Source organism: Mirounga angustirostris, unplaced genomic scaffold (assembly GCF_029215605.1).
Source record: "Mirounga angustirostris isolate CCGP_5_RB_7025 unplaced genomic scaffold, mMirAng1.0.hap1 SCAF_1, whole genome shotgun sequence".
Classification (NCBI taxonomy): Eukaryota; Metazoa; Chordata; class Mammalia; order Carnivora; family Phocidae; genus Mirounga; species Mirounga angustirostris.
In genome coordinates, this window is record NW_026991709.1 from 167,171,374 (window position 1) to 167,184,880 (window position 13,507).

General features: G+C 40.9%; 1 protein-coding gene and 1 pseudogene across 1 annotated transcript in view; both read right to left on the reverse strand.

Moving 5' to 3' along the window:
- Positions 1-13,507, reverse strand: part of GRM7 (glutamate metabotropic receptor 7) — a 392,637-nt gene that overhangs the window by 216,231 nt on the left and 162,899 nt on the right. Inside the window, exon 6 of the mRNA XM_064592455.1 lies at positions 7,328-7,467. Within this exon, the coding sequence (XP_064448525.1) occupies positions 7,328-7,467 (140 nt within the window). The remainder of the gene's footprint in view (positions 1-7,327; positions 7,468-13,507) is intronic.
- LOC123833603 (large ribosomal subunit protein eL30-like) lies at positions 9,769-10,117 on the reverse strand (annotated as a pseudogene).

Sequence of the window (13,507 nt, forward strand, 5' to 3'; positions counted from 1 at the left end):
TTTTTTTTTTTTTTTTGAGAGAGAGAGAGAGAGAAACAGAGATAGTGAGAAGAGAGCATGAGCGGGGAGGAGAGGGAGAAGCAGCCTTCCCGCCCAGCAGGGAGCCCGATGGGGGGCTCGATCTCAGGACCCTGGGATCATGACCTGAGCCGAAGGCAGACGCTTAATGACTGAGCCACCCAGGCGCCCCTCACTCTAAGTTTTGACTCCTCTTCCCTGGAGCTCCTGCAGTGTGGCCTCCAAATGGCTCCTGTGGCTCCGGAGGGTCACACCCATTGGACAAGCGCTTCTTGGTACCCCAGATTAGCCGACAGATGTCTAGTGGTTCTTTCTATTGGACAGACTTAGTTCAGCACCTGTCCCATTACTATGGTCCTGGCAATTGGCTTAAACAGAATCAGATCCCACCCCTGGTCTTAGGAACTCTTCAGGGCAAACCATATGGCTAACAGGAAACCTGGGGGCTCCTCCCACAGGGAGGAAGTGTGGCTGCTTGCTGCAGGTCATGTCCATCATTCAAAAGTGTTCATATTCATTTTACATGGTTTCATATATTAACAAAAACCCCAGATGCCTACCATGTGCCAGGTACTTTGCTAGGAGGTATGAAAAACAACTAAATTTTGGATTCTACCTTCCAGGAGCTTTCAGTCTCTAGGTGAAAAGTAAGTTTAACAGTGAACAAATCACTTAAAAAGCAAACGAGCCTCATATACCTCACAAGATCACAAAGTTGGACAATTTTATAGAATGGCAGACGATTGAGGATCCAGAAAAGGTTAAGTAATATTCATTCAGAGCCTTTTATGTAAAAGGGGTGCAATTCCCTGCAGGAAGATGCCTACTAAGAATGCTTGTTTTTAAACTCTAACATTTCGGTATTTGAAATAATTTCAGGTATTTGAAAATTTAACATTTTGGGGCACATCTAATTTCCTACTAATTGTAAATAAATGAAAGATGACAAAAGTCACCTCTATTTCTCAGTACACATAACAAATGTAGAGTTTACTTCATATCATACATTTCGAATTTTTATTTTTATTTATTTATTTATTTATTTATTTATTTATTTATTTATTTTGTAAAGATTTTATTTATTTGACAGAGAGAAACACAGAAAGAAACATAGAAAGAGGGAACACAAGCAGGGGGAGGGGGAGAGGGAGAAGCAGGCTTCCCGCTGAGCAGGGAGCCTGATGCAGGGCTCGATCCCAGGACCCTGGGATCATGACCTGAGCCGAAGGCAGACGCCTAACGACTGAGCCACCCAGGCGCCCCCATTTCGAATTTTTAAAAGCATCTACATTTCATTTTTGCCTTTTTCCTGACATAGTCCCTGATGCCAATTTTTAAATGGTACTGCATTATGCATTTTAAAACATGTTTTTTTCTTCTTCTCCATCCTGGGAACACTACTTATCCTTCAAAGTCCAATTCAAATATAAATCATATGTAAATACAAAAATTAAATTATACAATATCTAAGCCCTTTAAATGCAATATATTCATTACAGGCCCCTTATCTTAGTCGGTGAACACCAGGTGCAGGGCCAGCCCTTCCTTTATCCTAGCATCTCCATTAGCTATCATCCTTTCTGACACACTGCAGATGTCTGTTTCATTAACCCTTTTCCTGCTTTTCTGCCAGGCATAACGTTTTATGGAATCTCTGTGTAGAATACAAGCCTGAGAAAATAAGTCAGGATTATTTCTTTGGAGGTTGCAATGGGGAGAGTAAACGGCTTTGGTCTTTATGATTTCCTTCCGATGAATTCTTGTTCGTGCATAAATATCCTAGTAGCAAAGCATGTGCTCATCTCTTAGCCCAAAGAGGAGACAGACCCCAGGGCTACTAGTCCAACAGGCAGTAAGAATGCACGAAGGCATTCTCTAACGGGCAGCACACTATTAGACACCTAAGTTCCAGATACAGAACAGCAGAGCAGTCTGGTGGATAGGCTGGATTCTTAAAACTCTGATTTCTTGGCTCAGAAACTCATTTGCAATCACTGACCACAGAGAAAGCGCTTGTGAAAATTTCATTTGCTAGAGATGATCTAACTGGGCATTGCAAGAGTACCCCTGAATATTTGTAAATGAGGAGAAGTACAATTGTCACTTGAAATGCTTTGTTTTATTCTATTGACCGCAAGAAAGCAAACCTATGAAACTAAGTTTGCCTGAATTACACTCTTAATAGAATTTTTAACCGAGAATAATTATAACAAAAGGAACATTATGGACTGGGTAGTGTTGGGTAAGATCCCAACTACTGTGTAGGCTGCCTGGGCCGTGGCTCTGGCGGTCCAGGATAGGGTGCAGGAGTACCTCTGGGTACTCTACTTATCTCCTCTTTTGTCTTTCCTTTGTGATTTAAAGTCAACTTACTGATATCCTAAGGATCCCATAAAAGGCATCAACAGGGACATGGCCTGTCAAGGCCAGTTATCCTAGCAGCCATCCTAAACTGAATTAACCCAGCCTCTCACCATTCTGAACACAGATGGCCCTCTTTCTGGCTCAGTCATCCATACCTTCAGGTTGCATGTAGGACCAAGCATACACTACTGGATCCATGTGAGAATTCAGGTGTCCTGTCTGTTCTTCATAACACACCACTTTCAGCATGAAAAAGTAGAATAAAAAGTGTTCCCACCTAATGCTATATCACCCGGATCTAGCTTCCATTAACAAACACAAAAGCCAAAGTATATGTTTGCCCAACTTTCTGGGCTCGTGAAACAGAATATTTTAAGTTGGGTAACATTTGGAGTAGTTAGAAAGGAACTATACCATTTCCTATGAGGTTTTCAAGATCTTGGGTTCTTGGCTATTCTCTTTTCTCTTTCTTTAATGGATTTAAATGTTATTTATAGGTTAACAACTAACTGGCTTTTCTTTTTTTTAATAACTGTAGACCAAAACTGTCTTCTGAGCTTCAGACTTCTATCCAGTTCATTTTGGCTCTCATACATTTAAGAGCACCAACTCAGGATTCTCAATTTTACCCACCTCTCCTGCCCACTCTAAGCAGTCTTCCTAATCTTATGTGGCTATCATCTACACAGCCTCTCAAGCCGTAAACATGGGGTTCACCTTTTGAATCTTATTTTTTGCTTTAATTCCAGCACTGAATCCATCACTACATTATCCTATTCTTCCTCTAATATATGTATGTGTAAATATATACAGACATGTATATGTTATGTGTTATCCACACACGTGTTTCTACCCACTTCATTACAGCACTACAATCAGCACACTCTCTAAGCCAGTGGATCTCAAAGTGCCATCAGCCTTACAGAGGGACTCTTAGAAAGGCAGATATTTGAGCCTCCTCCCAGTCTGAGACCTTCTGGGTCTTAGAGGCCGCTTTCAGACAACAGTTTTGAGCAATAGAAACTTGATCAAGACAAAGGGGCCCACAGTGACCCCCTGGCTGAATACTGACAGGCCCATCAGGGTACCTACCTCAAGATAGCCACTGGCCCTAATTGACTAATGGGCTACTTACCACCAGGCACAGTTCCCTATGTCCCCATACCTCCATACCTTCCTCCTTTAAAAACAGCCCCCATGCACTGCGTGGTTGCAGTTTCTCCTTTGCCGTCCTTCCCATGGCTACCTTGTGGTGTATTCCATACATTTCTATCGCCTTTGTTCTGCCTCGGGTAAATCCTTTCCCCACAGGCACCACTAGCTTCCACTCCATCGCTGCCCCACATTTGGGGGCCCCCAACCGGTTGAGACAGACACCACATGAATCAGAAACCCATTTGGTGCGGGGCAGCAATCTGTGTTTTCACAAATGCTCTGATGATCCTGCTACTTGCTGAGGTTTGAGAACCCCTTCACTAACCATCCTATTTCACTTGATAGCTAAAATCAACTCTCAGTTGGTCTTCCTCTCCCACTCTTGCCCCTTCCAATTCGTTACCTTCCTAGCAGACAAAATAATTTATTTCTAAATTTGATCTAGTCACTCCCCTGTTTAATACTTCTCATTGGCTTTTAAATGCACTCAGAATAAATTTTAAAAATGTTTTAGCATAGCCTGCAAAGGACTTCATGCTATGTGTCTTATCAATGGCTCTGACCTTTCCTACCACCCATCCTCCTCTCCCTTAGTCACGCCATTGCTAGGGCAGCCTCCTACCTGCTTGGTGGATCCCTCCTATTCCTCACAGTCCTGGCTGCTCATCTGGGAGGTCTCTCTCCACTTCCATCATTCTCCCTGCTCCATGACTCTTCTCACACTTTCGAATCTCCATATATACATCCGTTTACTTGTGTATCATGCACCTCCAATCCTAGATTATCAATTTTGTTAGAACAGGGACCACATTTGTTTTCTTCCAACACTGTGTACCCATTGCCTCCTGAGATGCATCATAGGTGCATTAAAAACAAACAAAAACCTGTTAAATGGCTAATGAAATGCAATTCCTATGAAGGATAAAATACAAACCAAAATTTTAAAAAAATGGTGTTGATGTTGGTCATTAAAAATTGTGGGCTTAAGAATTCCCAGGTAATATCTGGAGTTGGTATGAAGCGTGGTTGGGATTCTTTTGTGCATGGACAAATTACACATGCTGGGGATTTAACACTGGTGCAGAGGGTTATGCTAGCAAAGATTAATGCACTATATAATCTTGTGGGTCTTACAATAAGTCCTGAGCAGTTCACATGGATAGCACAGACCTTGATTCTCTCTACCTTTAGTTCTGGCTAATCCATCTTTGTATCCCACAGGCAACACCCATTCAAAACACACTTTGGGTATGTCAGCCAAGTTATGCTACTTTGATTCTGCTTTTGATTACCACCCCTCGAGTTTACCTGCTGAACTTTATTTGCTTGTTTTGCTTTTATTTTCTCTTTTTGCTCACAAGTTTAGTATGCTTTAAGCTCAGGATAATTTTAGCTTTTTCTTTGCTTCTAGTACTCAGCATTCATCCCAGCCATGGCTGGCAGTGGCTGGCTGGCTCCATGCATTCTTGGATGCCGGATCACAATCCTTTGGACCCAATCACTGTGTGAGCTCACTTGGATGGGAGATCTCAGGGGAGGGAGAACTGGACAGGTATAAACACAGCAAGGCCAGAGCAATGTGCAAATAAGGTAACTGGCCTGTGGTGGCCTCACCAACCCCCCACTTATGAACAATCCTCTTGTCGAAACCATGACCCAAACTCTCCACTGCTATGACATTAATTCTGTTTTCTACTCTCAAGAAGCCCTTCTCTCAATAATTTCCAAAATGCCTTCTAAAGGTATAGACTGGTAAATGCTAACAGCATAATTCCCAGCTTTGTAAGATATATTAGAAGGAATTTTCTGGGATAGGGCCTGTGATGGTTCATTTTATGTGCATGGGGCACCCAACCATTTGGCTAAGCAGTATTCTAGGCAGGTCTGTGAGGGTGTTTCTGAATGAGCTGAATATTTAAACTGGTACAGTGAGCAAAACAGATTGCCCTCCCCAATGTGAGTAGGCCTAAACAAACTTGAGAGCTGAAATACAATAAAAAGGCTGAGTCAGAAAGAATCCTCTCTGCTTATCTTCCTGTTGGGACATCAGTCTTCCCCTGACTTCACACACTCAGACTGGAACTTACACCATTACACCTTTGGCTCTCCTGGGTCTCTGGCTTGCCAATTAGACATCTTGGGACTTCTCATCCTTCATAGTTGAATGAGCCATTTCCTTATAGTCTAGCTATCTATCATCTATCCTATTGGTCCCATTTCTCTGAGGAACCCAGAGTAATTCAGGAAACTTCTGGACCAAAGAAAATCATGTGCCTGTATATACTATAATATTTATGAAGCCGGGATGTTCTACCCAATTTATAAAGCTTGCCCAATGTAGCCAGCCACCATGCCACTGCAGGAAAGGACCTGCTGCAGAGCCTCTTGAAGTGTAACCCTATCGAGTACAACTCAGCACAGAGGCCCCACAATACCCTTACTTCTCCAACTTCTGCTGCACTAGGTTCCAGGACCCCAACCACCAGGCTAGGGCCTGACCTATTTAAGATCCCTTCCAGGAGAGGAGGAAAATCATGGGAAGCATGGGATGCTGAGCTCCAGCTAGGTTTGGCCCAGCCAGGGTGGAAGTACCCTAGCTCATGCTCTTTACTACCTGTAAAGATTGGTGGATTTATTTAAATTAACAATAATTTCAAGTAGGACATTGTAAATATTATGAGAAGCACACTGTTGAATGTTGAACCTGAACTATTAAGAAACCAAAAAAAAGTTTTTTTAAATGGCCAGAAAGCTGTTAGCTAACATCGAGGCAGGCACATTCCAAACAGAACATAAACAACTTCAGCAGAATATAAATGAAAATCAGACAAAGCCACTCAATGACTATGGTGGAACAAGACAAAAAACAAGGCCACTCCACAACTGGGTCTGCAACCAGACAGAAACAAGGATACTCTGCAACCACAAATATAATATGTCCCTTCTTCAGTTCTCTAAAGTGCCTACTGTTTCTTTTTTAAGTGACAACTCTTGCTTAGCCTTTATCTTCCCTTCCCCTACACAAAAATCACCAAGCTGTACTATCATCAACTTGTGTCTATTTTCTAAGAGGACCCAAACCAAAACTAGCCCTAGTTTCCCTAAACCTCCTGAAAATCACCCACCTTAGCCCCAAACATATAATAAATGACATCTAAACTCCTTCATCACGAAGAGGTTTTGCTGGCAGGAGCTTCTCCTCATGCAACTAAAAGTTAAATAAACGTAACTGCGTCTGACTACAGATGAGCTCCTGATGGTCTCTGGCTGGTGCACTTTGACCTAACCTCCACAAGGAAGTGGCCGCTTACTCAAGGTCATGTTTGACAAGAAGAGGAAGAGATTATGGATGTTAACATTGCAATTACTCAGAGAATCTCAGTAAAAACTAAAGTGACTCACTAAAATGCTCTAAATGAAAAAAATACATCACCATATGAAGAAGAAAAGAAAGAAGAAAGAAAAGCTGACCGAGAGAAGGATCTTTTAAAGTATTAGCGGGTAACTTGTTTGTTAGGCACTTCAAGCCTCAGGCTAAATGAGATCATTCACATAAGTGCTGAGTATAATGCCCAGCACAAGTTCAAAGCACATTTTTATCATCATAATCATCATCACTATCACTCTTATATTATTATGGATTATCAATCCTTGCAGATGATTTTAACAGGATGCATGCCCACATATATATCCACACAAACATAAAAACAAGAACGCTTGCCTAATTGAGCATATTAAAAGTCTGTCTGTTCATCACATAAGCAAAGGGAAAGGAACAATTAGTACTCACATTGAGCTGAAGTTCATCTGTCCACTGTCCAATCAGACGGTAACCAGGGTTGGTGGTGTTTGTGGTCTGGTACTGAAAGATGTCATAACGCCCAGGTGCATCCCCATTTTTGTTAAACATTACTGGGGTGCCTGCACTCCCTGAGGAAGACAAGAAAATGCCAGATTTTATAATCGAGATTCCTTCTACCTCTTATGCCTTCGGTGATGGTCTGGAGACCTGCTGATGAGCAAGGTAGCTAGTAGATAACCCCATGTTTAATAGGCTCCCCCCTTGATGGGCAATGGATAACCCATGAGTGGCTCATCCCTATGGCCTGTGGATGCTTACTAGAGAAGGTGGGAAGGTGACCTGCTTCCCCCTTTGAACAGTTCTATTTCTCAATATTTCTTAGTATTTTATGCTAATCTTTCCCCCTTGTGGAGAAAATTAAATGCATTTTTCCCAGAGACCATCTTAAATTGTATTATTATTTTAGTTTCCACTTAATTATCAAATGTGGTTAGTAAAGAACCATTTCAAAAATAATACATTTTTAAAAGGAAATCTAAGAGGATTAAAAAATGAAGAAAAAAGTTTACTTAAACATGTACTTGGATATTGATTGCATTTAAACATATTTGTTGCTGGTCATGTCTAATTTATATGATAACCAGTCTAAAATACTTAGTAATGTACATGGAAAGTATTTAATATTTTTTTCTCAATCTGCTATGTGGGTCTTACTTCTTTAAAATGTGGGTCTTAGATGAAACCCATTATTTTGGCAGAATTAGACACTGAAGTCAACTTAAAAAGACTGACACATTCATTGAGAGAGAGAGTGTGTATGTGTGTCCATGTGTATCCTTTCAAAGTTAGATGTGAATGAAAAGCTCCTTAGTATTAACCACGTGGAACAACTAGCAAATCATACACAGAGAACAAAAGATGTGGGTTTGGGTTACTTTCAGCAAGAGTTACAAAGGATTCATCAAAAGTTGGCAAACTGAGTGCTGTTTCTCTCATGATCCCTTGGAAATAGGATAAATACCACTGGCCTCAGGGTATGTGACTGGTATCTGTTCTCTAAGTTAATACTGGATTGATATTTTTCAGAGGAAACAATGATATAGTTCCTGTCTTTTACAAGGAAGTTAAAGATAATTTATAAGCTGAAACAGAATCACTAAGAACAGAAATTCATTTTGTTATTTTTTGTTGGAGAGGGGTGGAGTAAATTCAGGTAATGAGCATCAAGCCCATTTGAGAATTCTCATTATAAATTTAAGACCCAAACGATTGCAAAGTTCTGCATTTGGTTAGCAAAGTCACTAGCTTCTGCAGAAGCTGGGCCGACATGGTATTTGCATTAATAGCATGGATGGGGTTGGTGGGGAGTCATGTTAACTGGAAAAGAGTAAACAAGCTTAAAACAGTTAAAAAAATAAAAGGCACACCTATACTTAAGGAAGCAGTTGTGATGCTGAGTGGCCACACATGAATAATCACTCAACACAAGAAAAGAGTTAGAAAATAGATCCAGACAGAGTGACAACATTTAGGTCATCAGAGACATACAGAATTGCAATCCTATGCTGAAAGTTACCTCTAGTAGAAGAGGGGGTTCAATATATAGGCAGGATTCAGGAACAACTAAAGAACTCCACACTATCTTACAACTGTCAACTATAGGATTTTATAATTCTTTGGTATTGAAAATGAAAAAAAAAAAATTGGAGCTTATAGTAGGTTCAGTAATGGCTCCCCAAATATTTCCATGTCCTAATCCCCAGAACCTGTGAATGTTACCATACAAAATGAGAGATTTTTGGAAATATGATTAGGGATCATGAAATGGGAGAAGATTATCTTGGATTATCTGTGTGAGCCCAGTGTAATCATAATGATCCCTATAGGAAAAAGGGAACAGGAATCAAAGGAGGAAGGGGCTGTAATGGTCAAAACAAGAAGTTAGAGTGATGTGAGGAAGGGTTCATGACCCCAGAAGGGCAAATGACCCTCACAAGCTAGAAAAATCAAGGAAACAGATTCTTTTCCAGAGCCTACAGAAGGAACCAAACCCGCCTTCACCTTAACAAAGCCTGGTGAGACCTGTGTCAGACTCCCAAACTAAAGAACTATAAGATCATAAATTTATATTGTTTAAGCCACTAAATTTATAGTACTTAATAGTACTTAATAACTGGCTTTGGAATCCCCAAGAAGGGGTTTAAATTCCAGAAACCACCTTCTAAGTGTGATTGTTACCACATTATTCATTCTCCTTTAACTTCTGACCACCCCTAATGGGTTAGTGCGGATTCAATGTAATAAAGTATATAAACTGCTTAGTTCCATACCTTTTACATAACAAATGCTCAATAGATGGGAATGATTTTATTGTTTTTGTTTTTAAAACAAGCTCTGGCCAATTTTATTAAAGACAAATTTTGGGTGATTTACTTTTCAGCAGTCTGTCCCAGCATACTTCTAATGACATCAAATCACCTGGATCAATGATAGCCAATGTGACTTCTCTGTAGTATTTCCCACATGCTGTGCCCATCTCAATATTATTACCGCTGTAGTGACGATGCACACCAGTTTTGGCCAACAGGGCATAGTACTCTATTTCTGATTTCCTTAGAGCTGGACAGTTGTTGGTGAGGATGACCAGCTTTGCTTTGCCACGTCTGATAGTTTTCAGAGTCTGCTTGTACTCTAGCATGCACTTTCCACTTTTCATAACAAGTTGGATCCTAGGTTGATCGACTCCAGTGACTTTTTCATCTCCTTCATGGCCACCATCTTCCTCCCTTAGGTGAGGGACAGTCCCATCAAGACTAGACACCAAGGGGGAGGAGAAAGATGGTGGAGGAGTAGGAGACCAAAATTTCATCTGGTCCCAGGAATTCAGCTAGATAGGGATCAAACCATTCTGAACACCTACAAACCCAACAGGAGATCAAAGAAAAGAATAGCGGCAAATTTCTGAACAGAAAAGCGACTACTTTCTGGAAGATAGGACGTTCAGAGAAGTGAATCCGAGGCAATATTTGGGAAGATAGATGGCGGGGCGGGGAGCTTCCATCAGCCGCTACCGACAAGTGATAGAACCACAGAGCACAAAATCGAACTTTAAGAAGTTGGTTCTGCTGAGGGATATCGCTCCAATGGCTAAGCGGGAGGTGGAACCCTCGTGGGGACAGTGTGGTCTCAGGACCCTTGGGGTCACAGAAAGACTGGGGGTGCCTGAGTGCGGCAGAGCTCCCAGGTATTGGAGTGGGGAAGCCGGCTGCAGAGACGGAGCAGAGGAGCGGGCTGTCAGCTCGGGGTTGCCATAAACCGTGATCTGCAGCACAGACGGGCCACTACTCCTCTGCCAGCAACCCAACAAGGAGCAGATCCGGGGAGACTCCACTTCCTCCCCTGGGAGGAGCAGTGTGGGAGTGCGCTGTAGGGATCTGCTGGGTTTAGAGACTCCATACGGGGTCGGGTACCAGACATAGAAACGCTCGGGTCACAGGCTGGGTGAGCACGGAGTGTGGCCGGAGACCAGGGAGACGGGAGTGACTGACTGCTTTTCTCTGGGGGCTCACTGAGGAGTGGGGCTCCGAGTTCTCAGCTCCTCCGGGGTGGAGATTGGGAGGCCGCCATTTTCACTCTCCGCCTCCAAAGCTGTACGGAAAGCTTGGAGGGAACAAAAGCTCTCAAGAACAAACCTGAGCAGATTACTTAGCCCAGACCCGGCAAGGGCAGGGCAATTCTGCCTCCAGCAAAGACATTTGGGAACCACAGCAACAGGCCCCTCCCCAAGAAGATCAGCAAGAACAGCCGGCCAAGACCAAGTATACCGATCAATGAGAACGGCAAAACTCCAAAGCTAGGGAATACTGCACACAGAATCCATGGCTTGTTTCCCCATGATTCTTTAGTCTTTCAAAGTTAATGTATTTTTTTTTAATGTTTCTTTTTTTCCTGAATTTTTCTTTTTCCCTTTTTCAACCAAAAACTTCTCAATCCCTTTTTTTTAAAAATCTTTTTTATTTTTTATTTTTAGAGTCATATTCTATCCCTTCATAATAGTTAACCTTATTTTTGGTATATATATATATAAATTGTTCTCTCTTTAAAATGTTGGCATACACTTTCTTCTCACATATCAAAATATACCCTAAATCTCTAGTGTATGACTTTGTTCTAGTCTCCTGCCTGATCACATTCTCTCCTTGTTTCTTTTTAAATCCTCTTTCTTTTTCAACCAACTTCTTATCAATTCCTTTTAAAAAATCTTTTATAATTTTCATCTTCACAGTCATATTCCATCCCTTCATCGTATTAACCCTTATTTTTGTATATATATAAGTTTTTCTTTCCTTAAAAATTTGGAAGGTACTTTCATCTAACAGACCAAAATACACCCCAAATCTAGTGTGTGGCACTGATCTATAAACCAGCCTAATGATATCTGATCATATTCTGGTTTTTTGTTTTGTTTTATTTTTCTTTGTTTTTATCTTTTTCTTTTTCTTTTGTCTTTCTTTCCCTTTCTTTTCACCTGGTTTCAGGTCTCTTCTGATTTGTTTAGTGTATATTTTCTGGGGACGTTGTTACCCCATTAGCATTTTGTTCTCTCATTCATTGATTCTCCTCTGGACAAAATGACAAGATGGAAAAAATCACCTCAAAAAAAAAAAACAAAACAAAAAACAAGAGGCAGTACCGAATGCCAGGGATCTAATCAATATGGACTTTAGTAAGATGTTGGAACCAGAGTTCAGAATGATGACTTTCAAGATACTAGCTGGGCTTGAAAAAAACATGGAAGATATTAGAGAAACCCTTTCTGGAGAAATAAAAGAACTAAAATCTAAGCAAGTCAAAATCAAAAAGGTTATTAATGAGGTGCAATCAAAAATGGAAGGTCTAACTGCTAGGATAAATGAGGCAGAAGAGAGAATTAGTCATATAGAAGACCAAATGATGGAAAATAAGAAGCTGAGAAAAAGAGAGATAAACAAATACTGGATCACGAGGGCAGAATTCAAGACATAAGTGATACCATAACACAAAACAATATTAGAATAATTGGGATCCCAGAAAAAGAAGAAAGAGAGAGAGGGGGGCAGAAGGGATATGGAACAAATTATAGCAGAGAACTTCCCTAATTTGGGGAGGGAAACAGGCATCAAAATCCAAGAAGCACAGAGAACCCCTCTCAAAATCAATAAAAATAGGTCAACACGCCGACATCTAATAGTAAAACTTGCGAGTATCAAAGACAAAGAGAAAATCCTGAAAGCAGCTCGGGAGAAGAGATATGTAACCTACAATGGTAGAAACATTAGATTGGCAACAGACTTATCCATAGAGACCTGGCAGGCCAGAAAGGACTGGCATGATATATTCAGAGAACTAAATGAGAAAAATATGCAGCCAAGAATACTATATCCAGCTAGGCTGTCCTTGAAAATTGAAGGAGAGATAAAAAGCTTCCAGTACAAACAAAAACTAAAGGAATTTGCAAACACGAAACCAGCCCTACAAGAAATCTTGAAAGGGGTCCTCTAAGCAAAGAGAAAGCCTAAAACCAGAAAGGAACACAGACAATATACAGTAACAGTCACTTCACAGGCAATACAATAGCACTAAATTCCTATCTTTCAGTAGTTACCCTGTAATGTAATGTAAATGGGCTAAATGCCCCAATCAAAAGACACAGGCTATCAGACTGGATTAAAAAATAAGACCCATTGATATGCAGTCTGCAAGAGACTTGTTTTAGACCCAAAGACACCCCCAGATTGAAAGTGAGGGGGTGGAAAACCATTTACCATGCTAATGGACATTAAAAGAAAGCTGGGGTGGCAATCCTTATAGCAGACAAATTAGATTTTAAACTAAAGACTGTAATAAGAGATGAGGAAGGACACTATATCCTACTCAAAGGGTCTATCCAACAAGAAGGTCTACCAATTGTAAATATCTACGCCCTTAACATGGGAGCAGCCAATTATATAAGACAATTAATAACAAAAGCAAAGAAACACATTGACAACAATACAATAATAGTGGGGGACTTTAACAACCCCTCACTGAAAAGGACAGATCATCTAAGCAAAAGATCAACAAGGAAATAAAGACTTTAAATGACACACTGGACCAAATGGACTTCACAGACATATTCAGAACATTCCA